The 24,474-nt window shown below is 41.3% G+C and overlaps 1 protein-coding gene across 1 annotated transcript in view; it reads right to left on the bottom strand.

Moving 5' to 3' along the window:
• The window catches only part of grm2a (glutamate receptor, metabotropic 2a), a 41,637-nt gene that overhangs the window by 6,431 nt on the left and 10,732 nt on the right, over positions 1 to 24,474 (bottom strand). The window contains exons 2-4 of the mRNA XM_074634354.1: positions 18,953 to 19,687; positions 3,448 to 4,285; positions 526 to 1,589 (exon numbers count right to left, since the gene is read on the bottom strand). Coding sequence (XP_074490455.1) covers positions 526 to 1,589; positions 3,448 to 4,285; positions 18,953 to 19,480 — 2,430 coding nt within the window. The 5' untranslated portion in view covers positions 19,481 to 19,687. The remainder of the gene's footprint in view (positions 1 to 525; positions 1,590 to 3,447; positions 4,286 to 18,952; positions 19,688 to 24,474) is intronic.

Genomic DNA, 24,474 nt, shown 5'->3' with positions numbered 1-24,474 from the left:
CCACTAGAGCCGGGGTTTTGTTGTGGGAAGACTAAAATATTTGGTGGCCTGTTACACACTCCGTGACTTGAGCATTCATATTTTATAATTTACTCTCACTTCATTAAAATTTAAACCTTAAAGGTAAAATAAGGCCGTTAAAGTTCTTATCTCTGGGGAGCACCTAACAATTTTTAGTATGCAGCTAATTATGAAGTACTAAAGCCATGCGGTAATAAAGAATATATATTTCTAAGAGCCACGGGCAACACAGACACGGCTGACTGCTGAATCAATACTAGCTAACATTAGTTTGTGATTTCATGCATAAAAAATCCAAATTCAACCCCAGAAGAAGTCATTATCTGCTAGGATGTATTCTGCTCAGATTGAGAACCTGAAGCAATCTGAACAAAAAATCATACAAATCACTACAGCAGCATGTCCTTCATTTAGGATCTAGGAAATAATTCATTGATATGAGAAACATGTGTTGTGATTATTATGTGCTCGCTCATGAAGCAGATGTTACCTAACTTAACTCACCCTGTAGTCACTGGCAGTAACGTAGAAAATAGGCTGGAAAGCCAGCCAGATGATGCAGGTGGTGTACATGGTGAACCCGATGAACTTGGCCTCGTTGAAATTCTCGGGGCATTTGCGGGTCTTGAAGGCGTAGACCGTGCACAGGATAATGAGGATGCAGTTGTAGGTGAGCGACACAAGCATGCTGGAGTCCTTGCTGTTACACTTGAGGGTGACCACGTCTCTCCTCTCCGGGCTCACTTCCTTTCTCACCCCTGGGGTCTCCACCAGCAACCAGACCACCACCACGACCAGCTGGCAGGAGATCAGAGCGCCGCAGATGGCAACCTGGGAGGCCGGGCTGATAAATCGAGGCCGCTGTGCTCCATCCTTCACCCCGCTGAAGATCCGAGCAATGCGATTGGTCTTGGTTAGGAGGGCCGAGTAGCACACGGCGAATGAGGTGCCTAAGCCGAGCCGACGCAGTGTGCAAACTGCCGTGGACGGTTTGGCAATGTAGATGAAGGTCATGCTATAACACATCAACACTCCCAGCAGAAGAATGTAAGAGACCTCACGGCCACTGGCCTTCACCACGGGTGTCTCATTGTGTTTGAGGAAGAGGCCAATGACGAAGAGCGTACACATCATCCCCAGAAAGGAAATGGTGACGGGTCCAATGGCCCAGGCATCTTCCCAGCGGATGTACTCCTCGGGCAGATCATAACAGCCTGTCAGGTTGGCCAGAGGCCACTTTCCGAAGCTGCAGTCAGCGCAGGTGAACTCATCCTGCAGGTACTGGTAGGACTGACAGGGGATACAGATCCAGCAGCACACATCTCCAGGCTGCATACTCTTCACCTCGTTCTTCCGGCAGGGGTCGCTGCACTGGGAGGTCGGGGCAACCTGGTCAGCCCAGGGGATCAGGCTGGTGTTCAGGATCAGGCTCTGAGCCCAGTAGCCGACCTTACGGTAGACGTAACGTCCGTCTTCTTTGTGGTAGTGGAAAATGTTGTAACGGCCGAGGCTGTCCCCGAAATTATCAAAGCGGACTACATTCTCTGTTTCTGGTGGACGAAATGGAGCTGAAGGTGAAAAGAAAACAAGAGTGTTAGAAAATAGCAAGTATAAGAGGGTCAAGTGCAACTACGATATGAAAACTGTCAAAGTGAAAGCAAAGCAGAAATATCAACATGACGGACTGTTTTGGAGCAACAAGACTGGACTTTGCACCATGAACTCGTATCTTATAGAGCGCATGTTTCTGGTAGTTCAGTCTCATCTTATATTTATCTCTTTGCTTATTATGTGTCTCAGCTGACATTTTATTTGTCTCGCAATACAGACCGAGACTGAACATTGACTGTGACGGGACACAGGTGCAAATTGTCTATTTACATGATGGAAGCCACAGTTTGAGTCTGTTAACTCTGATGGAAAGTTCCTGGATTGAACACTGGAATGGAAATTCCAGACAGATGGCACATTATATAAAATAATGTTCAATTTTTCTTGTGAAATCAAGGCTGAAATAGAAAGTTTTAGAAATCACTGATGATTATCCAGTTTAAACTGACTTTGGTAGATCAGCATCTCTGCATACCTGGTCAGATACTAAGGGCTGCAGCTAACAATTATTTTCATTATCGCTTCATCTGCTGATTATTTTTGATTCATTGATTAATAATTCTGTCCTTGGTGACATATTCAAATTAACTATAATATGTGGAAAAGAAAAAGTCCTCACATTTGAGAAGTTGAAACCAATGGCTTTTTTTGCCATTTCTGTTTAAAGAATGAATGGAACAATTAATCAGTTATTAAAATATTGTAGTACAGTAATTCTTTTATCGATCGACTAATTGAGTAATTGACTTTCAGCTCTAATAATCATTTAATTGTAAAATGTGTGAACAGTATATTAAACAGCCATTATGTTTTATCTCAGTGGTTTTCAAAGTGGGCCCGAGGGGGTCCCCAGCAAAAAGGGGAATTACTTATTTTCACCATTATTCAATCAATAAGTAACACAATGACTGAATGTATGACTATTTTGGGAATGGGTTTCATACACTTTATTTAATAAAATATTGAAAAGCAAAAATCCTATCAGATGGGGGGCCGTGATCTAATTTGTGAAGTTTAAGGGTCTGTGAAAAAGTATGGGAGCCACTGCTATAAAGTATTATGATTCCTTATTATGTAGCACTTAAATGTATCTATTATAGCTAATGCTTTTAAAATGTGTAGTTAGTGGTCCACCTATTTCTGTGTGTTTTCTCCTTAGGGTTTTTTAAATGCTTTCAGGGACTAACTAATTTTAGGCCTCTAATCTAATTGTAAGTCTCTGGATAGTAAAATCCTTTGGGTATTTTCTTTTTCACAAATTGTAAAGAGCAGAAAAGCACAGCTGGATAAGAGCACACTGGTCCGCCTCTATCTCCCTCCAATGAAAATGTCAATCATTTACGAGTCTGTCGTTTGTCACGTGTGGATGTGTTGATGCAGCTTTGCATAGACAAGCAGAAAACAAGTAATGTTTGCATGATCCGTATCTGCAGTGTTCAAACTGAAGAGCCCTCTTTCTATTCACCCTTAAGTCGAGATGCATGAAAAAAAAGGAGCCTGCAAGCACGAGGGCGCGGACATATTTTCATCTTTGCAAATTGAATCATTGCAGAGCTTATCTGCAGCTGCAGTGTACAAACATGGAGAATTGCTCTAGCACTAATTCAACATTTTATATGAATTTGTACAATGAATCTAAATTGATATAACCTAATTTGGGTGCAGAGTGCACTTGGGGAAATTAAATGCTATTATATTGAGGCGTGTATGGGAGTTGGAGAATAATGAGAAAAAGGGGAAGCTGCTTTACATCATGAAAATGCATATGTGTAGAGCAACACTGTAATAATATTAGTTCATTAAGACTTTACTCACCCTCAAACTTGACTTTGAGAATGTAGTCCCTGTAAAACTTTCTGCCGTTGCCAGGTTTGAGAGCCTCACACACCTTGGTGGAGTTGGGGCATAAGGCCTGCCTCATGTTGTGTAAAGCAGCAGCCATTGCATAGACAGCATTCATCACAAACATGATCTTGGATTCTGGCTGAAACGGAGTCTCGCGGAGAGAGTGCTTCCCGCAGCCCAGATCATGGAGGCTGCATTGGAACTGGTTTTCCCAAAACTCTCTGAACCAGGGATTCCTGGTGTTGTTGTACGGGTGCAGGGAAGTGAAGTAGTCATTAAACTGTGGGATCGGATACGAAGCCAGTTCGATGGTGAAAGCCCCTTCGGCCACTGCTTCGCTGCCTCTCACCACGCTCTCCTGTGCTCCCCAGCCATCACTGGCCACCCAGGTGAAGCTGACGTTCATGCGGTTGGCTGCCACCAGCAGCTCGCGGGCATCTTCGCTGCGCGTGAACAGGATGACCACCTTGGCGTTGGACTTCTGCTGCAGGGAGCGGATCACGTTCTCGTAACTCCAGCGGCTCATGGAGCGGCTCACCTTGGCTGAAGTGGCAATGCATATCTGACGGGCACGAGCCTCCTGCTGGAAGGCGTCAATGCCAGTCTCACCATAGTCACCTTCCGATGCCACCGTCGATACGTACGTCCAGTTGAAGTAACGCAGGATCTCTGCCATGGCCTTGGCCTGGTAGAAGTCAGGGGGCACGGTGCGGGCAAAGAAGTCGTAGCGGGTCTTGTCGCTGAGCTTGGCACTGGTGGAAGCATAGCTGATCTGAGGGATCTGGAAGAGTCGCAGCAGGTTGGCCACCTGGAATAAGTGAAAGACACTAGAATGATTATATCTGAATCAGTCTTCACACAATATCAATAAACTTTCATTACAGGTACTGAAGGAGGACATATCTTGCTCATTTTCAGGTTCATACTTGTATTTTGGTTTCGAACATGTTTACAAGCTTCAACAAAAACTTTATTTTTTATACACTGACTGTGCTGTACCACCACTTTTCACCCTCTGTCTGAAGCGCTCTGTTTTTACTTAGTGACATCACCATGTTACAGAAGAAAAAGCGGCACTTTAAGCAAGGCATTTCAGGCAGTTCAGGAGCAGTGTTTCTGTGGGGGAGAATAACTCCCTTTGGTGTGGACTTTAGGCTCTGTAACTGTGCAGACATTTTACATGAACAAATAAACTATTTAACAGACTAAAGGAAAGGGAAATAGCACAGAAGCATAATAGGGTCCCCTTTAATATGCATACTATTATGATTTATTATTTGGAAAACTGGCAATTAACTTAAAACTTCACAAGAAAACATACACCTGCCAACTGGGGGATTTTTTTTAATTGCTCATCATTAAATGACTAAATAAAATTGGCAACACAGTGTGATTTTCCCCAGAAGATGCAATTAGTCTCACCCTATTCAGTCTCTAATTTCTTCACTGGATCCCTGCTGGGTCTTTCACAACTTAACGCTCCTGCTGACTAGGAGGCGAGATCCTGCATTTAACAATTATTGGGACTGCCTGTATACCTCATCTTTTCTGATCTATAATGCTCTCAACAATATCAACCAAAAAATATGCACGGAGGACTGAGCGGCTACAGGTGTGGCCACAATGGGTATTTAACGTACTACCAAAATTAACCCATTTTCAGAAAGTTATTGGTCTGCTGTGGAGAGGAGAGAGAAGTAGATCGGGAGAGACACAGAGGGGTTGAGGGGCAGGGATTGGGAAGTGAAAGGAAGTCAACGTATCAAAGAATCTTGAAACTTTGCGTTTTCTGTGTAATTGCTTTTGTCAGTGTTGTGACACTGCGTGTAGTGTGCAGAAGCTGCTTTTGCTTCAGGCACTTCTGTGGAAGCCTAAGGGGAGCCAGTCTGATCAGTCAAAAGGATGCCAACCTAAATCTGGTTGACTTTAATGCCAGCTCTCACACCAGCACACTCATGGCACAACATCTTGAATGCCAATGAATCATTCTTGAGAAAGTCAGAGAGGAAATTCACATTCAAATGCCTCCACTAGTTTGATTTATCAGTCCTGCATTGTCATATTGTGGCTGTATGGATAGTAACGTGTTTTGCATTACAAATAGTCCTGAGAAGTGTACTGTTACACAGGAAAGTGCAGTTTTAGTGGTATGATAAAAGAATATGGGGCAATTCCATCGTCTTTCTTTTACCCAAATAACTGTCATGTTGTTATAACTATGGATTACGACAAATTAGGCCGTTGCTGTTTGACAAACATCTGTAAACGAAGTGTTGACAAGTAGCCTTTTCATTTGTTTTAAGCCAGATCAACCTTTCCAGGACAATTTTATAAGGCCCACAATCTTGGATATATCTTTACTGAATAAAAGTCTTGAAAATTGGCCATGCAGTTTCTCCAAATGATTGCTTCTTTGGCTGAGTAATTACTTTGATATGTGATTGAAATTGAATTTAATGAAATAATGTTGGAATATTGCTGTTCACCATGTACTTTATGTACTGTGGGAATACTAACAGAGTAACAAGCTGTCATGGATATAATTAAGGGAAAATTATGATAAACTGTTTTGGGAATCCCATTTTCTGTATTAATTATCATACTGAGTACTTACAGAGTGTAAGCTCTATGATCATACCTTAGTTTATTTCTATGATGTATGGTGTATATGACTGAAATGCTTTTAGTATATTTTTATATACTGTATATGATGTACATTTTTTTTTGTTTCTTCAATTTATTATTAGACTTATCTAACTGTTCAGCTAGTTTGTTCTTGTTGTTGTTGTTTTTTTGGTGGGGGGTGGAGGGGATGTTGCAATTGTAATTGTATATTTCCTTTGCTTGAAAATGTAATAAACGAATACATTTTAGGGCAGGATAAAACTAACCTTTTTCTGAAGTAATTACAGTAAATCATAATTAAAAGGCACACACAGTTAAACCAGATATATAGTATGATGTATACTAGTATATGTATAGTCTTTGTAAGTATTTGGCAATTTAAACAGGTTCTTCCAGCAGCCAGTTAGTACATTTCAGGTATATTGGTCAATAAAAATGTCTAAATTACTTGATTTGGAAGGACAACAGTCTAACAGCCAACATATATCAAATATGCCGAATGCGCCAGACGAACAGACACGTCAAGTCAAACAGGACAAACAGACACGTCATTGATTAGTATGAATCCTCGCTGAAAAACAGGGCAGTACACTGAGGCATCACAATAAATCTGGTGTGACTTGCCTCAATGGATATTAATCAGGGGATCTTTGTTATTCTGCAGGATCAGAGAGATGAATATTAAATGAGCCAATGGCAGTGATTTCCGGACCACTAGATTTATTGGAATTAATGAGAGAACGTTTCACAGAAAAATTAAATGCAACAGCACAATCAAGAGCGACTGGACTCGATTTTTACCACCCCCCAAACAATGTCATACAGAGGGAACGTCAAACAAAAATTACCAGTTCAACATTAGAGCTATTTCTGACTCGACTGTGGTGCAGCAACTGGAAAACAAAATGAAAATCTAGATTGTTGAAACACATGAGTGAGCATTTCATATCAGTGCAAGGGTTGCTTTCCCCTGAGATTTTCAGGTCAGCTGGAGAAACCCTGATTATGCAGACAGGCTAATAATCACATTTCTACATAAAACGGCCCCCCTCCTGAAACCACCTTGACAGCCTTTCTCAACATGTGGCGAAACAGCTGGCAGCCGCGCGTCGCTCTCTTAGGAAGAAATCAGAGTATGATTTAAAGTGGCAAGTGACACATAAACACTATCTGATTAATCATTTTAACATCACCCATATCTATATTAAAAAAAAATGCAAAACTAATTCCCCTTCTTAAACATACTCATAAGGGTTTTCTACACAACTCCCTCATTATTACACATGAATACTTTTCGCAACAAAAGATGTGCAGTTTGTGGAATATTGTGCCAGTTGTGTGAACTTTGAGTGAACTGACCCAGTCTTTGCTTTCAACTCCCACACATACATCACATAACAAAGCATTCAACAACTCTCAATAGACACTATAATACGAGAATGGATGTGGAATATTATGAATTGATATTGACGGAAAAATGTAGACTCAAAGTGCATTCCAAATATAACATTTCCCCTGATGTTTCTGCACTAATGGAAAAGTTCATTATATCATCATGAAATGCCAGAAAAAATATGTTTCTTTCATCTCTCAGGCTCCTTCAACATGTGTTCAGACAATAAGAAGCAGTATGTTTGAGGAGCTCTGTCTAGTTAGGAGAAAAGTAATTGTTAATCAGAAATATACGCAATAACACGTTAACGCAAATTCGTTTTAACGCCTCTAATTTCTTTAACGCATTAACTCAAATTTCGACTTTTAGGTTGTGAAAACTAGCATCGCTTGTCGCGAAGGAGGCTGAAAAACACTCCAAACTTGACCATTTTCAAAGGGGTCCTTTGACCTCTGACCTCAAGATATGTGAATGTAAATGGGTTTTATGGGTACCCACGAGACTCCCCTTTACAGACATGCCCACTTTATGACAATCACATGCAGTTTGGGTCAAGTTAGTCAAGTCAGCACACTGACACACTGACAGCTGTTGTTGCCTGTTGGGCTGCAGTTTGTCATGTTATGATTTGAGCATATTTTTTATGCTAAATGCAGTACCTGTGAGGGTTTCTGGACAATATTTGTCATTGTTTTGTGTTGTTAATTGATTTCCAATATTAAATACATACATATATTTGCATAAAGCAAACATATTTGCCCACTCCCATGTTGATAAGAGTATTAAATACTTGACAAATCTCCCTTTAAGGTACATTTTGAACAGATAAAAAATGTGTTTTTAATTTGTGATTAATCGCGATTAACTATGGACAATCATGCGATTAATCATGATTAAATGTTTTAATCTATTGACAGCCATAGTATAAAGTAACATCAAAATGGAAATACACAAGTAAAGTACAAGTGTCTTTAAATTGTACTTGAAAAAATACAGTACTTGAGTAAATGTACATATTCAGTTAGAGTTTCACCTTAAAAGATGGTAAGAAACTAACACACAAATAGGTCTGCGAGTGGTATAGATGATGTAAAGCCTGATATATCTGCATGAGGATGATTAGTTAGATAGATGCTGCCTGAACAGTGAGAGGTTTTAAATGAATTAACTTCATAAAATCGCTGTGGTAGACGTTTTTGTTCACTTTAAGGAGTGCATTCTGGTTGCCGTTGGTATGTTTTAATACAAAAGCAAGTGGGAAAGGCTGAGAGGGCTCCTGTAGGGAAGATACAGGAGGTTCTGGTGGGATTTGAATCCAGGCCAGTAAGACTGCGTATGAGTCTTAAGCTGAAGGTATTAACCATCTCTGAGCGTTAAGTCTTTCTACACAAAGGAGGCACAGAACACATGTACCGTATCGCGTGTAAGTGTATGTAGCATTAAACATTCAAAGCAGAAGCACTAGACAAGGGGAATTGCCTGGCATAATTGGTAATGTGCTAATTTTCTCCACACAGGTATAAAAGTTTTTTTTTTTTTAAAGTCAATTTTGCTGCAATTGGGCTACGCTCGCGGTAGTGAATGAGTAATTTCTCTGCAGGGTATTAAAGGGAGCTGTATGCCAGTTTAGTAATCCACTTACATGTGGTTTATGGAGGTTATCAAGCACAGTGCCAAATGTGTCACCAATAGAATGGGCTTATAGGAAATCATTATATAGATGTTCAAATGGCTTATATGAAAAGCCAAGACCCTTCCACCTGCCAAAGCCTGTGACTGACATATTGTGAGACCGCTGGTGGATATCAGTAGGCAGATATGGAGCATTATGGAGATATGGATTCCATGACCATGTTATTCTTTTCCACCATGTATGATGTTTGTCATTTTCATATAGGCTTAAAGGGGCATCACTCCACTATATGGCGCTAGGGCCCCCTGCTTACTATTTACTGTACAACTGAACGAGGATCCTCACTCAAGGATCTCCACTGTGACGGGTTCAAAGGAGCATAAAAGTCCTGGAGCTTAAGATACTAGAGGACAAGAGGAGCAGACAGGAAGAGCTTGAGGAATAAGTCGCATGATCCGAAAGAGGGAGAGATGTGCAATGCTTTAAGGGCTTCTGTGGCAACTAGTTTATATCCCGCAAATGTTGCCGTTCAGCACTTTGCGCTCGGAGGGTGTTGTTGTGTCTTCATGCCTACAGATGCAGGTTTTAAAGAGGCTGTGAGAATGGGTTTCTTGATTTGCTTCAGTGCAACACAATTCAGTTTGTGCACACAGCAACATGTATAACATATAGATAGACATGCATGTGCATTGTTGTCTCTGCTGTTACTTTAGAGTAAATGAATGTATGCACATGTGTACACAGGAAAGAGGAAGTTAGTTAGTTTTAGTAAATTTTGTTATTTAACCTGCTGACAATTACAATATTAGTTACTATAAGGCACTCATACGACATGTATGTCATAGTTTACTGTAATCATTCCACTCAAAAGCAACCTGAAACATCTATTAATCCAGTAAGATATGGTTTTCACAATACTGATATTTATGTATCAGAACTTTGTTTCTTCTTAGTTTTAGTATTTTTGTGTTTTTAAAGGGCCAGTGTGCAGTATTTGTGACATTTATTGGTCTGGTTGCAGATTGCAACCAACTGAGCACCCCTTCGCTTACTCCTCCCTTTCCAAGACTGCAGCAACGTGAGCCGCCAAGTGCAAAACCGTGGTAACGGCGTTCGCCTCACTCAGAGGCCATCCTTGCCATAATAACACTACTTTAGGAGCAACGGAAGTCAGATGGCGGCTGGCGGTACCACGGTTTTACACTCGGCAGTTCACGTTACCACAGTTTCACAAGCGTGTCGGAGAACTACGGTGGCTTCAGGTAACGTAAAAACATGAAAGACTCCGTTCTGGGCTACTATAGAAACATGGCGGAGCAACAGGGCGGGCTATGTGAAGAGGACCCGCTCCCTATGTAGATATGAAGGACTTATTCTAAGCTAATGAAAACACAACGATTCTTAGTTTCAGGTAATTATACACTAATGAAAACATAGTTATGAATATTATATTCCATTTCTGCCAATAGATCCCCTGAAATGTTGTTGCATTGGTCCTCTAATGTTTAAAGTAGGCTACTAAAAAGAAGCAAATGTTCAGTCTTTTTCGGCCTTTCTCATTTTTATATGCAGAAGGGAGGACAAGAGGAAGGTTACAAATATAGAATTAAGCTAAAGGCTGAACACTGACAGATTCACAAAAATGTTGTTCCGCCCAGTAGGAGTTGCTTGCAATGCACATTCATTTTTTGATTCTTTCATAAGACTAAACTGCAAGTATATATTAAACAGTTCCCATTAGCCACACAATGTGGCTTACAGTCTCCCACATTCAGCTATAGGGATCATCCTGCATCAGACGGCACCTTATTTAATTAAGAAAATTAAGAAGCGGCCCAGTGTGGCTTTGCCCTGGAGGGTCTGTTACTGAGCAGATTACTGTGAAAGTGGTTTCCTTTCAAGCAATGAGAGCACACAGGATCTAGTAGCTGCATTTGACACAGAGGCACCGAGTAACAGGATGTTCTTTTCAGCTGTCGTATACTGTTTTTATACAGATACCCCAAAGGCACCAGCCAACACCAGGAACTGGAATTATTCAGACTGCCCATGTGAAATGTCAAAATACAGTTGTATAACACAACATAGGAGCTATTTACACATCATAAAAATATGTATATCTCAAAAAAAATTACCAACGTAGTGTTGTAGTTTATAGAAACGTGTAGAATGTGGTGTAGTTGATTAAAAATTAAATAGGAATGCAGCTTCTTTCTTTAAAATATGCTTTACAGATGCAGCACATCCCCATCACATTTCATGTGCTGTATTTATTTTAGCCTTATTTCTTACTGTTTAACATACTGTTGAATTGGTGAGAAGCATTAAAAAGAGAAAGAAAGAAATAATGAATATGAGAAGAGTTGGGCCAATAATCAAATAGAGCTAGAGATACAGGAGGACAGACAATAAGAGACTAAGAGAGTGTCCTGGTCCTGGAAATATCAGCCCTACTTTGTCGAGATGTCATGTTTTTTTCTACATGAAAAGCCCATCTGCTCTTCCCAGAAGACTGTCTCAGTGTGCTTCTACAGCAATAACACTGTATTCCCTGAGCAGCAGTCCTTAGCTCCACTCAGTATCACACGTATACGGGCCGCTGCAGCACCCTGAAACACAAATGCAAACACATACATGAGCGGCGGACATGCATAGTGTATACTAGTATGCACTGGATCATTATGAGTTTATATCTTATGATTTAGTTGCTTGGCAACAGCTTCAACAGGGTGGAAATGTGAACGGTTGGATACCTAGAGCAAGGATGTTTTTTGATCAGGTCCTGCCCCCTCATGCTGCTGGATAATATGAATCTCCTTTATGCTGCAGTAGTCTTTCAAAGCCCCCAGAGTCATGCAACCATTCAGACTGTACCATATGTTAAGCTATGGCTGCACTTCCATTCATTTACAATGTCAGTAACTCAGCTTTGACATGCACCGGCTTCCATTCATTTCATTTCTTTCCTCTGTGACTCTGTGTGCATTGTCGCCTCTTTGTCAGACAGTGCGATCCGGCAGGAAACCTGTTCAGTCTTTAGATTAGATTCAATCAATAAACTTATTAATAACCTGTTAAGTTTTAGGTAAACTAAAAATCCAAACCAAATTGGGGTTCAGCTGACTTTACGCCACGCTGTCATTCATATCTGATATTTGCACGGTGTTCATTAGATGCATTTCAACTGCACAAATAGCCGGTTAACTGCCAAACCACTGAATAATCCAATCATGTGAATTATTTACCATTTCGGGAGCACGTTCTTTACTTTTTACCCATGAATAATGCATTTTCACTGCATGGCTTTACTGATCCGTTTCATCAGTATTGTTCTCTCTGGCATGGATTCTGTCATGTGTGTATCCATGTTTAAATCCTTTGTATGACTCATATGTGTTCCAGAGATTGGCACTGTCTACCTGCAGATGAAGACAACTCTATAAATAGGGTTGTTTGTGGGGGGATAAAAAATGAGATTCTTGAGCTCGTTGAAAGCTCATAAATTTACCTTATTATTCTGCTCACACAGTCTGCAAATGTCAAGCGTGCTCATACCAGAATCTATATCTTTAAATTCCAGCATGCATCTTTGTGCGAGTCTTTTCCTGTCTCATTTATCAGTAAAAAATGACCGCATTGCTATATAGAAATATTGCAATTAATTCAAATGCACCATTACGCAATAAGAGCTTTGGAACAAGAGGTTTCAGTTCCAGACTGCACATTTTGTGCTGAAAGATCACAGTAGGTTGTTTTACATTGATTTCAGACTGGTTCCAGAAATTTCCTCTGTCTGTGTTTCATGCCTGAGAATAGTTCTTTAGTGAGCGTTTGAGTTTTTGTCATTCCAGAGGTGTTGCTCTTCTAATGCGCCCTGGTGATTATGATGTTTCTCCTGAGGGGAGCTCTTTAACCAGTGAGTCATATTTAGCAGCACAGACTGCTGTCGGGGGCAACAAAAGTGGAGTCCCCCTCCATGTATTAATCAGAAGCCGGCCCGAGGCTAGATGTTCCTGGACTGTAATTGTGGAATATAATACATCTCTGATTAACACACACCTTTAGGACAATGAGGAGTAATAAGGCTTATGTTCCCTCTATAAAGCAGCTTTATCCAGAAAAGTTCATACTTGATGCAGGCTGACAGTGTTTCAGCTGATTAAACTGATCAGGCCATTGAATAGGTGTTATCAGTCGCTATAAGCACCATAGATGTAGGTCAGTAGGGGCCTACTGCACCTACTAGTAGGTTTTATCATCTATTGACATCATGGATAACCGAAAGAAGGTATAAAACAACATGACAGCGACCTCTAGCGACCGTATGACATGAGCAGAAGCGGAAATCAGTCGCTGAAGCATCAGCCCATTTGCACGAAAAGGCGTATAAATGTGACGATAATGCGCAAGGCGTTTAGCGTGCAATAAGTATTCCTTTTTTGATTTTGGCGTGTCATTTGTACGCCGAGTATCCTGTACTGACTGCAATGTAAATGCATCCGCATATAAATATTACAGTAAGAGTTAGTTATGTAGTATAATGAGCAAGAAAGACCACTTATGGTGGGCGGGTCCAACAAACACTGTACTTCTAAAAGGAGACCCGTGTTCGAGACCATTGTTGACCACTGTTTTTTTTTTTTTTTTAAAGTTATGTTAGTGATGAGTGTTTATTGACGTTTGTGACATGTTTTCCGTAGTTACGTTGTTTTCTTACGTGTTTTTTAAGCCTAACCATGACGTTTTCCCTTACCCTAACCAAGTGTTTTTTTTGTTTCCTAAACCTAATTGCGGACATTTGTGTGGCATAAAAATGACACGCAAAAAGCGGCGTACAAATGACACGCGAAAAGGTAAAAATGTGTGCTCATGACAGGCGTAAATGTCCGTGTAATATCGTGGTATTTATAAGCTTTCCCGTGAGACCGGGTTGATAATGTACACAAAACATAAGGTTTTCACCCATGCAGCCGGGGTTTACATACCGACAACATGTAGTTGTCTTTGTGATCACAAGTGTTAAGTTTCGCTTTCACTTTTGAAACGTAGTCATTTTAATCCAAAACACAATGTTTTTCACTAAACTTAACAAGTGTTTTTGTCGCCTAAACCTAAAAAAGTTGTAGTTTTCTTGCTTAAACCTAAAGAAGTTGTTTTGTTTGTGTTGAAAATGTAACGTTTCATTCAGTTTCACATGTTGGAACGTGGTTTTTAAGTTTCGCTTTAACTTTTACAACGAAGTAGGCATATCAATCGTGCTTTATAGGGTCTGATAACGCCTATTTAATGGCCTGATAACTGTCAAATCAGGTGGTTTTGAGGATTGTTTATGATTAAAGCTTGCTCTCAGTATGCAACAACACTACTGAATATCTTGTACTGTAGGTAAACACGCATCTTGTTGGTGCTGCAGCTCTCCACACATGAATAAAGATGCCGGACGTACTGAACACGTCATCACAAGGTCATTACTCTCTTTGCACTGATAACCTGCTGTTTAGATATAGACCACAGGGAAGAATGCGTTCAAGGCTAAAACACTTGAATCACATGAACATTTCAACAAGTAGATTCGTTCAAACTGTCCAGATGGCATCACAGACTTCCCTGTGAGTGTTTAAGATACAGGCTTTGATTGTCAAATGGTTCGTGATGACTCACTCCGTCTCTTTCCCCCCCCATGATCATATCTGCCTGTCACTGTCTCAGTGTTTCTGTGAAACATGATCCCTCTACATCCTCTGTGTGCCGGCACGCCTCTGCCAAACCACCAGACAGTCCAGCAGCAACCGCAGATGGGGAAGACAGGACCTAGCTTGCGAGAGCGTCACAGAACTTCGCCTCCACACTTAACTCAATCTGTGCCCATGTTAACGCCAGCATGGCTAGGCCTGCAGCCAGATCCGCCCCCATATCTGCGATTGTCACACCACCACAACACCAGCAGCACAGCAACACGCTCCTTCATTGTGACAGATTTAAACAGCACTCAGCGTCCTTACCACCTGTCAGTGCACCATGTTCTCCACCATGTCGCCATGGCAATAAAAGGTTTTAAAGTAACATCGTTAGTTGTCCTGTAACTACCTCGCCTTTGAGGTGAAATACACGCGTCTGACTCAGCCGCCTGCCTTTCACACAGAAGGGCAAGCATGGCGACCTTTCACACGGCCAGTCTGGTTCACTCAAAGGTCTGACTGGCTATAGATTATGCACAAACCAGGCAGCTACAAAGGACAGAAACACTATGTGGAGATGGTATCTGCTGAGCAACAACCAGCGGTAACAGAGAAATGCAACACGTGCCCCAAACGCATATCTTTGTGTAATAGCATTGCCCCCGAAAATACAGATACACCTTGTCTTGTTTTCAACAAGCACATCTCACACAGCAAATCTGTAAAACATCAGGAAGATTAAATAAGTTGTAAGGAAATTTAAAAAAGCTAGAAAGTGATAAAAAGGTATTAGAAATTACAGTTCTAGAGACCAGGAGTGTAGTTTCTCACCAACCGGCCAAGAGAAAGAGCTATACCTCATGACCGTACAGTATTACAATATAGAGGATTATTCATGGTGAGAAAGGGAACTGTGTCCTGTGGTGCTCTTCTACTGATGAGGAAGATTCAGTGAGAAGCTAGGGCAGACCTCAGACCTCAGGCTTGTAATAGTACATCCATAAATTACCACAAGACAAGGGCGCTCTCTAAGGAGCGCCAGATGCAGGGTTTCACTAAAATTACAGCTCGTTTATCAAATCCTTTATTTGCACACTGTCCTTTTCACCAGGAATCCCAATATAGGTGCTCTGAATCCTCCTCCTCTGACGTCATTTCCCAGGAGCTCTCTACCTGTGTAATGTATCATTGCACTGTACTGTACGTTTGGCATTTTGTTTTGTCAGCAGGGGGACCGAGACATTTGTTTTAGAACTACAGAAATCAGAGATGTGTGCAGAGTTCCAGTACGATCGGGGAAAATTAAACCTGACATACTTAAACCTGCAATAGGCAGTTCAGCATATTGTAATTCAAGTGTTCTGAGAGAAAACTGGACTTCTGCAACTCCTCATGTTTCTGTTTTCAGGCTTTAAAAAAATCTAATCACAGGTCATTTCAGAGAGAGAGCGCTCCTGTTGGCTGTTCATTCAACGGCAGCTGTCAATCACTCGCAAATTCCACTCAAACGGTCAAACTAGTGTAGTTGTAGTTTCTGAGTTACAGCCATTTTCTTATCATACTATATCTAGTCTTTGGGCACATGGGACTGCTATTTTTTTTTCTAGAATATAATGGATTTATTGCGAAAACAGTAGTCCCATGTGCCCAATTACTAGACATAGTACGATAAGAAAAACTCACTTTTCAGCCAAATGGTTTGATCAGTTTTGATTAAATTTCGTAACATTTGTGCCGGCCACTTCCACCAAAGGAAATTAAAAATGTTAGTTGCGGGCACCAATGGGTTATTAAAAACAGTTACATCATTTGGGGTTTTATGGGGGCTTAAAGTAATCGGCAGGCAGGCTTCAGCTCGGCTCTGATTGGTTGTTTTCCTTCGGTCTGTGAAATCTTGCAGATGCCGTTAGGAGCACCGGAGGACACGGAGGAACATGATTTTTTTCAGATTACCTGTCTCGTGCACTACTGTCAGGATATAGTGATATATATCCTGACATCCTATTTATAAAAATAACTTTTTTTAATCATCTTTGCTCCATTTCTACCCACTGCTGCTTTAAATAAGCACAATGGTGGCATTTAAAGGCAGGATGGGCGATCTTGAGAAACTAGCAAGAGTACACTAGATTTTTTTAAATGATCCAGCTGAAAAAAAACACAGCCCAGTGTTTGTCAACTCTATTCCAATGAAAGTAGCTAGCAGCACAAGCTCCAAGCACTAGGTCCACAAGCAGATAGCGCACAGACAGACAGGCAGGTATTTTTTTGTCATTGCATTTGATTTATTGATTGCTGTCAGGATGGAATTTCAACAAATATAACAAAAAAACATTTCTAAAATCTTTACCAACCCTCTAAAATAGAGGGTTCAATTTATTTCAACACACTGCTTCAGACATGTCTACAAAAAATGGACTGGGTTTTCAAGTGCCCACTTGAGAAAACATTTATGGCAGCACATAGACACTGAAGCAGCTATTCACTGTGATTCATTTAATGTTGGTGTATCAGTGCTGACATGTCTACTGCTGGCCACTGTTCTCTACAAATCATGAGTAAAAAGTATGGAAGGATGCCACCGCCAGTCTATTGTCCTGAAGCTCCCACTGGGGAAAGCTGCTAACAGCAGACTGCCACTGGCAGGGGTTCCTACTCTATCTATGGTTTATCAACGATCTGAAGCCAATTATTATTTCTGGATGGGCAGAAGTGTGTTCCTGTCTTCAAACAAGCAGATATCTGGAACACGAGGCTGCACGTCTCGAGTGAGGTGAACCATACTCTCCATCCGAGACAGCAGACGCCGTCCTCTGACTGACTGAGCCGGGATGACGAGTTTAAGTTAATGCTTTAAGGCATGTATATTTGTGGGTATTTACCAATCCCAGTTCCACGTGACACACACATCTCTTTTCACAATGACTTGAAATTACACTGATGTGGCAGCCGTGTCGCAGCAGAAGATTTGGAGACCCAATTAGCAGAGCTTTCATCGCATCAGCTTGAGTGAGCCGAAAGGAGCACTGCTGCTGAGAGTAATCATGCCGTCACTAGTCATCCTGTCAGACCGTCCCGGGCACAACATCTGTAGCATGTCTGCCTCTGACAGGATTGCTGCCGAAGTGTGAATTACCAGGAAATAGAAAGAGATCTTCTAAATTAGATCAGCCAAGCATATGGGCGCACAGGTAAACAGATCCTCCTTGCGGAACCGATACTCATTAAGTCCCTGTGTTAACATCTCGCAAGAGGTAATTGCACATGGTACTTAAGTCTAAATGGACAGTTATATTACCATCCATCACACTCTCACTCTTGCTTGTACTCCCTCATCTCTCTGTCTGTCTCTCTCTCTCTCAAGGCCACAGTGGCTGCTGATGGTTAAATACACCTTTTGTAATTGCGCTGTCCGATTAAATGAAAGTAGCTTTTTACCAACTCATTTCATGCCATTAAACTAAGATGATCTTCAACAGCAAATTGAAAATGTTGCAGATACAATGTAGAAAGCACATTAGGCTTGCCACGGTAGTCGGTATTACTCACGGAGGTTGGGCACACATCGATTCCTTGCCCACTGCCCCCATCTCCGTTTTTTTTTTTTTTTTTATATAGAAATAAAACCCATTTAGTTCATTTTCGTGTATCAGCGCCATGGTATCAATACATAGTTGGACGACGGACACTACAAACTGAAAGGGAAAGTGTCTGCTCCGTATGGAGTCTCAGTACAAAGTAGCAGGTGTCATATATCACACATGGGACGAGCGAGAGTCGACAGACAAGACGATGGCAGAGGATTTGGTGTGAAAGCGAAAAGCAAAAGCACCTATTTGGCAATATTTGGGATTTAAATTCAATGCTATAAGGGAACGATAACGTTAATGAGGCAATCGCTGTGTGGAGGACGGAGCGGTCACAGCTGGTGTTCACAGCAGCTCCAGGTAGAAACCTGCAGACCGGAGATGCCAGACACACAGCCACCCGACGTTAAAGATCAAAGTAAGCGCTCTACATATATTGAGCGCCATCTTTTCTTGTAAAACGTCCGGTGTAATCGGTAACAAGTTTATTATCAGTGGGAAAATATCCTCACCGCGACATCTCTACAGCCCACCCAATCAGTTGGTGTGTTTTCATTACCTGAATGGAGACATCGCTGTAGGAGCCTCCGATGACCCCGGAGATAGCGAGAGGGACGTCATCGTGGATGGCGTAGGAGCCGTCGGGGCACGTGTACTCACTGTCATCCACTTTGGTGAGGGAGGCCCTGACAAACTCCAGAGACTGCTCCAGAGCGTAGGTGTCCTTAGAGCATGTGTCCAGTATATGAGCTCCCAGTCTGATCCCAGGCAGGAAGCGCTCGTCCTTGTTGATTTCATCCAGTGCCAGCAGCATGGCCTCCAGTCTCTGGATCCCTCTCTGAGCATTGATCTTCCCACAGTCCTCCGCTCCCTCGCCCTTCTGGTGCACAGGGAAAAGGCCGCCGATCATCAAATCTCCTTCCAGCGTGATCTCCCTCTTGGAGTCAGTGTTATAACCCACCACAGGCAAACCGTGGGGAGCCTGGGCGAAGAGAGACACACAGAAGCACAGCAGGCTGAGGTGGGACAGCGATAGGGGTCGGGGCACAGGGCGCACCCCCAACACAGGGGATCTCACCAATGACATATCCCTGGGCAAAACAAGGTCACCGGCCCGCCTGTGGTTTCTGGATCGGCGTCTGGTCGGCGTTTGATGACTGAAGAAAAGAACAGTGAGGCGCAGCAGCACCAGATCTCAAAGCACCAGTGTTTTTATTCTGGCAGAGGCCATTTACAGCATCAGCCCCATCCTCTTCATCCTTCTCTTCTTCAGCGTTTTTTTGTAGATTACAGCCTGCAGATCAAACAGAGAGAAAATCAGTCACAGCCTTTGAGCTGCAGTACAATGATGTCTTTGTCTCACGCACATCGTGTCCGTCTGCCAGGGACCGACTCGTCCCATGGAAATATTTGACATCATCTGCACAAGTGAGTAAATATTTCTATCCTTATGATGCTTATTGATGATGGATGGATGTGACATGCGGGACGGAGAAAAAAAATAAAGATGGGTCATTATTAGTAGACACCACACATGATATACAACACAACAGGCGTAAACCAATCAACAAGATGAGTCTTGAGGACAGAGTTCACCATCAGAGCAGAGTTCACTGAGGACGACTGAAAACATCCTCCAAATGGTTTTCTCATGTTTTCAAGCAGCACACGGACAAGCCATCATTCTGAGAGGGTTTCATTTAGAGTGTACGTGTGTTTTATTTTGAAACCCCCTTCCATCGTCCTGTTTCATTGTCTGCCTGACCTCCAGTTACTTCCCTTCTAAGGCAGATGATTGTACAACTCTTTTATAATCACATGTGCACATGCTTCTGTACACCGAAAGTCTGCAGAGATAACAAATCATGTCCCCCAAGGATTGTTTGTCAAATCACATTAGCTACTTACACAGTCTTAAAAAAACACGATTTATGCACAACAAAAGCAAAAAATCCACACGCAGAGAAAAGGAGATAAAGTATTGAAATCTTTTTCAAGCATACAAATTATAACAGATTGCATTAGTGTGAGTTTATCTGGAGCTGCATAAACATTTGTTTTGCTGTCTCTACTATAATGTGGAACATTATTTATATTCAATACAAGGCGAGATGCAAAATAATGTGAGCATTTCTCATTCTCAGTTAAAAACAAAACAAGTTAGTAAAACAAATGTGACTCATACGGAGACAAACGGCTCATTAGGGATTTGTTGGAAAAACACGGCAAGTTAGGCCCTGTGCTTTGATAATAAAGGCATTCACTGTTTGTGCTCATTTAAACTAATACACAATTGACCTGCCAGGTCAGAGGTTAGGGTCAGCTACTAAATTGATTCCCTGGAGCAAGAAGAAAGAAAAAATAAGCGCAATGTCTGTGCTGTCAAGTAACTGCAAAACACAGTTTGTACAGATTGTACATTGATGAACAGTGAATCTATTCTGCTATACTGGCAATCTGTTGAAGGAATATGTCAAACTATTCCTTTAAACCAGCAGAAGGCAGAACGTTTTTGGCATCATTGGGCAAAAATTCCATTATAACCTTTCAGCATATTGTAATTCAAGTGTTCTGAGAGATAACTAGACTTCTGCACCTCCTCATGGCTCTGTTTTCATGCTTTAAAAAATCTGGCCCGTGACGGGAGACTTTGGCCAATCACAGGTCATTTCAGAGAGAGAGCGTTCCTATTGGCTGTTCATTCAACGGAGGCAGCTGTCGGTCAAACTAGGCAGCGCTGATCAAATATGAATTAATATTCTGTTACTGTAAGCTTTTATTCCCTGAAAAAATTTCAGACACATCTTGTAGTGTACTGTCAAGCTGTAAGATGAGAAAGTTTGCTCCGGCTGGTGGGCGCTGCTTGGTATTTCCTCAACTGATCTCAACATGGTTGCCGGGTCACAAACTTTCTCATTTTGCAGCTAAACAGTACACTACAAGATGTTTCTGAAAACATTCGAGGCGAGAAATAGTCATTACAGTAACAGAATATTGATTCATATTTGATCAGCGCTGCCTAGTTTGACCGTTTGATCTGAGTTTGCCAGTGATTGACAGCTGCTCAGAGACGCTAGGCTCCAGCTCGACTCTGATTGGTTGTTTTCCTCCGGTCTGTGAAATCTTGCAGATGCCATTAGGAGCACCGGAGGACACAGAGGCACATGATTTTTTTCAGATTACCTGTCTCATACACTACTGTCAGGATAGAGTGACCATTATATAAAAAATAACTTGTTTTTAATCATATTTGCTCCAATTCTACCCACTGCTGCTTTAAATTAGATTACTTTAAGCCCACATAAAATCCCAAATGGTATAACTGTTTTTAATAAACCATTTGTGTTTATCACACTATATCTAGTCTTTGGGCACATGAGACTACTGTTTTTTTTTCTAAATTATAATGGATTTATTGCAAAAACAGTAGTCCCATGTGCCCAATTACTAAAGATAGTATGATAAGAAAAACTTACTTTTCAGCCAAATGGTTTGATTAATTTTGAAAATGTCATTACATTTGTGCTGGCCACTTCCACCAAAGGAAATTAAAAGTTTCAGTTGCGGGCACAAATGGGTTATTAAAAACAATTATATCATTTGGGGTTTTATGTGAGCTTAAAGTAATCGGCAGGCAGGCAGGCTCCAGCTCGGCTCTGATTGGTTGTTTTCCTTCGGTCTGTGAACACCGGAGGACACAGAGGAACATGATTTTTTTCAGATTACCTGTCAGGATACTGTCAGGATGGAGTGACCATTTCATAAAAAATAACTTGTTTTTAATCATATTTGCTCCAATCAGCCTACTGTTGCTTTAAATTAGATTACTTTGAGCCCACATAAAACCCCAAATGGTATAACTGTTTTTAATAACCCATTTGTGCCAGCGACAGAAATTTTTAATTTCCTTTGGTGGTATGTTCTCTGGGCCTGCCTAAGCTCAAACATAATGAAATGTTCAAAATCGATCAAACCGTTTGGCTGATAAGTGAGTTTTTCTTATCAAACTATGTCTAATAATTGGGCACATGAGACTACTGTTTTTGCAATAAATCCATTATATTTTAGGAAAACAAAAACAGTAGTCACATGTGCCCAAAGACTAGATATAGTATGATAAGAAAATGGCTGTAACTCAGAGACTACAAGGAGAACAATCAATTAGTTGGTATCTATGAACTCATAACAAGTTAAATATCAAAGATATGCACACATAAGCAGTGTAAAAATAAATATTCTATATGGAAAAGATTTAATAAATACATCAACAGCGTTTTTCGTCATGTTTCAAAAATCCCGACTTTGACTTGCCCAAAGTATGTCCATACCAAATTTCAAGACTCTTGACTAATCAGAACAAATGTTGTGGCCTTTCTTCTTATCATACTAACTATAGCCTTTGGGCACAAAGTGGTTTATTTATGTTTTCCTTCTATAAAAGTCCTTTGCCTGAAATAGTAAAATAATAAGTCAGTATAATAAATAAAATGGGCTTTTTCCAGCTACTCCAATTTGTCATAAATATGGCATCAATACTGTGTGGAGCCTCGTCTCGATTTAATGTGACACTGCATGCTGATGCGGTTCATGTATGGATTTTCAACAGAAGAGACGCTCGGTTATTGTTCAGTCCTGGTGTCAGTCCCCACAAGTCCCAGCGGCTTAATTAGGCAGAGTGTCGAGTGTGGGAGAAGTTTATCGGAGAAAATTATATTGAGCCAGAATGATCTGTCTCATATCCACAGTTTCAACAAGTCAAGTAGGCTGACAAGCAGTAATTAACCATGTTGATGAGAGATTATGAAACCAGAGCAGGCAGATATTAATACTCATATTTCTTTCTTTCTGTTCCAAAGAGATGACATACCTATCTATTAAAACGACATATAGCTCTCAACAGGAGACAGACTGCAGACCACATATACAGTACTTTGGGCTTTTTCTCTGTTTCTCTCTTGTCTTTCTCTCTCTCTCCCTCTCCCTGTTGTTTCCATGGAAACTTGCAAGTAGATGGAGAGGGTGAAGAGGAAGTGGAAGACAGACCAGGACAAGTGGGCCAGTCTGACCATGCATGGTGCGTGGTCCTGTGGGAGAACTGGGAAACCTGCACTGTGAACTGACCAAACTGATCCGACTCCAGACAGAGCTCTTTCTTTTTTTCGTGTTCTGTATTTTAAACACATCTCAAACGTAACAAAAACTGAATGATACATCAAACAAGCATCTCTTTCTAATGTGTTACTTTAATATCTTATCTTTGATCCATCACTATTCTTACTGTAGTGGTTTCATAAAAACAATAGCTGCCTTAGAGGTGCATCTGGTGCAAACACTGCAGTCTTTTAATAAGAAATAAGATGTGACATGTTGCATTACATTTGATGAACCGCCAGTGAAACTTAAAATGTCCTTTTTCCTCCACACAAAATAAGTGTGCTGATATCAGACGTTCCCATTTGCTCCCTCAGCTCAGCAGCTTGTCAACAAGTGAAGGTCCATTGCAACAGCCTGCGCATATGGGCCAAGTCAGTACTACTTCCCTCGCATACAAAGACGACTGCAGACAAGCGAAGGAATACATGTGTACGACACGAACGTCGTAATGTTTCGTGAGTGTGTTCTGGTTGTGCTTTAACTCTGCGGCGTGTGAAACATTGCCGCACAAGCCATAATGGCGAACAAAACAACAAGTCTGGGCTGTAAGCTGATTAAATGTGCTTATTTTGAATATAGTTCTGCAGAGAAAAAAAGTGTCGGCAATAACACTGGTAAAGCACTTAAGCACACAGCCTCAAGAGAGAATGGTGACAAAAGGATTTCTGGCTGACACATTGTCAGTCTCCTTCCCGATCCTGCATTCCCACAGGAGGCCTCCATCTCACCAGTGGACTCTGTTTCTCTCTCTGTTTCTTTGTTCACCACACACCAATATCCAACCTATTATGAAAGCATAGCTACACAGTCCTTTAGGAAAACCTTCAATATAATAATGTCACAGCAAAGTCACGAACAGGAATAATCTCCATATCTCCTCAATTTGCTGCAATATTTATGAAGAATGCTTCTTAAGTTTTGTCAGGC

This window comes from Sebastes fasciatus, chromosome 1 (genome assembly GCF_043250625.1).
Source record: "Sebastes fasciatus isolate fSebFas1 chromosome 1, fSebFas1.pri, whole genome shotgun sequence".
NCBI classification, from domain to species: Eukaryota; Metazoa; Chordata; class Actinopteri; order Perciformes; family Sebastidae; genus Sebastes; species Sebastes fasciatus.
The sequence above is the reverse complement of the archived record's forward strand: the minus strand, read 5'-3'. Positions and strand labels throughout refer to the sequence as shown.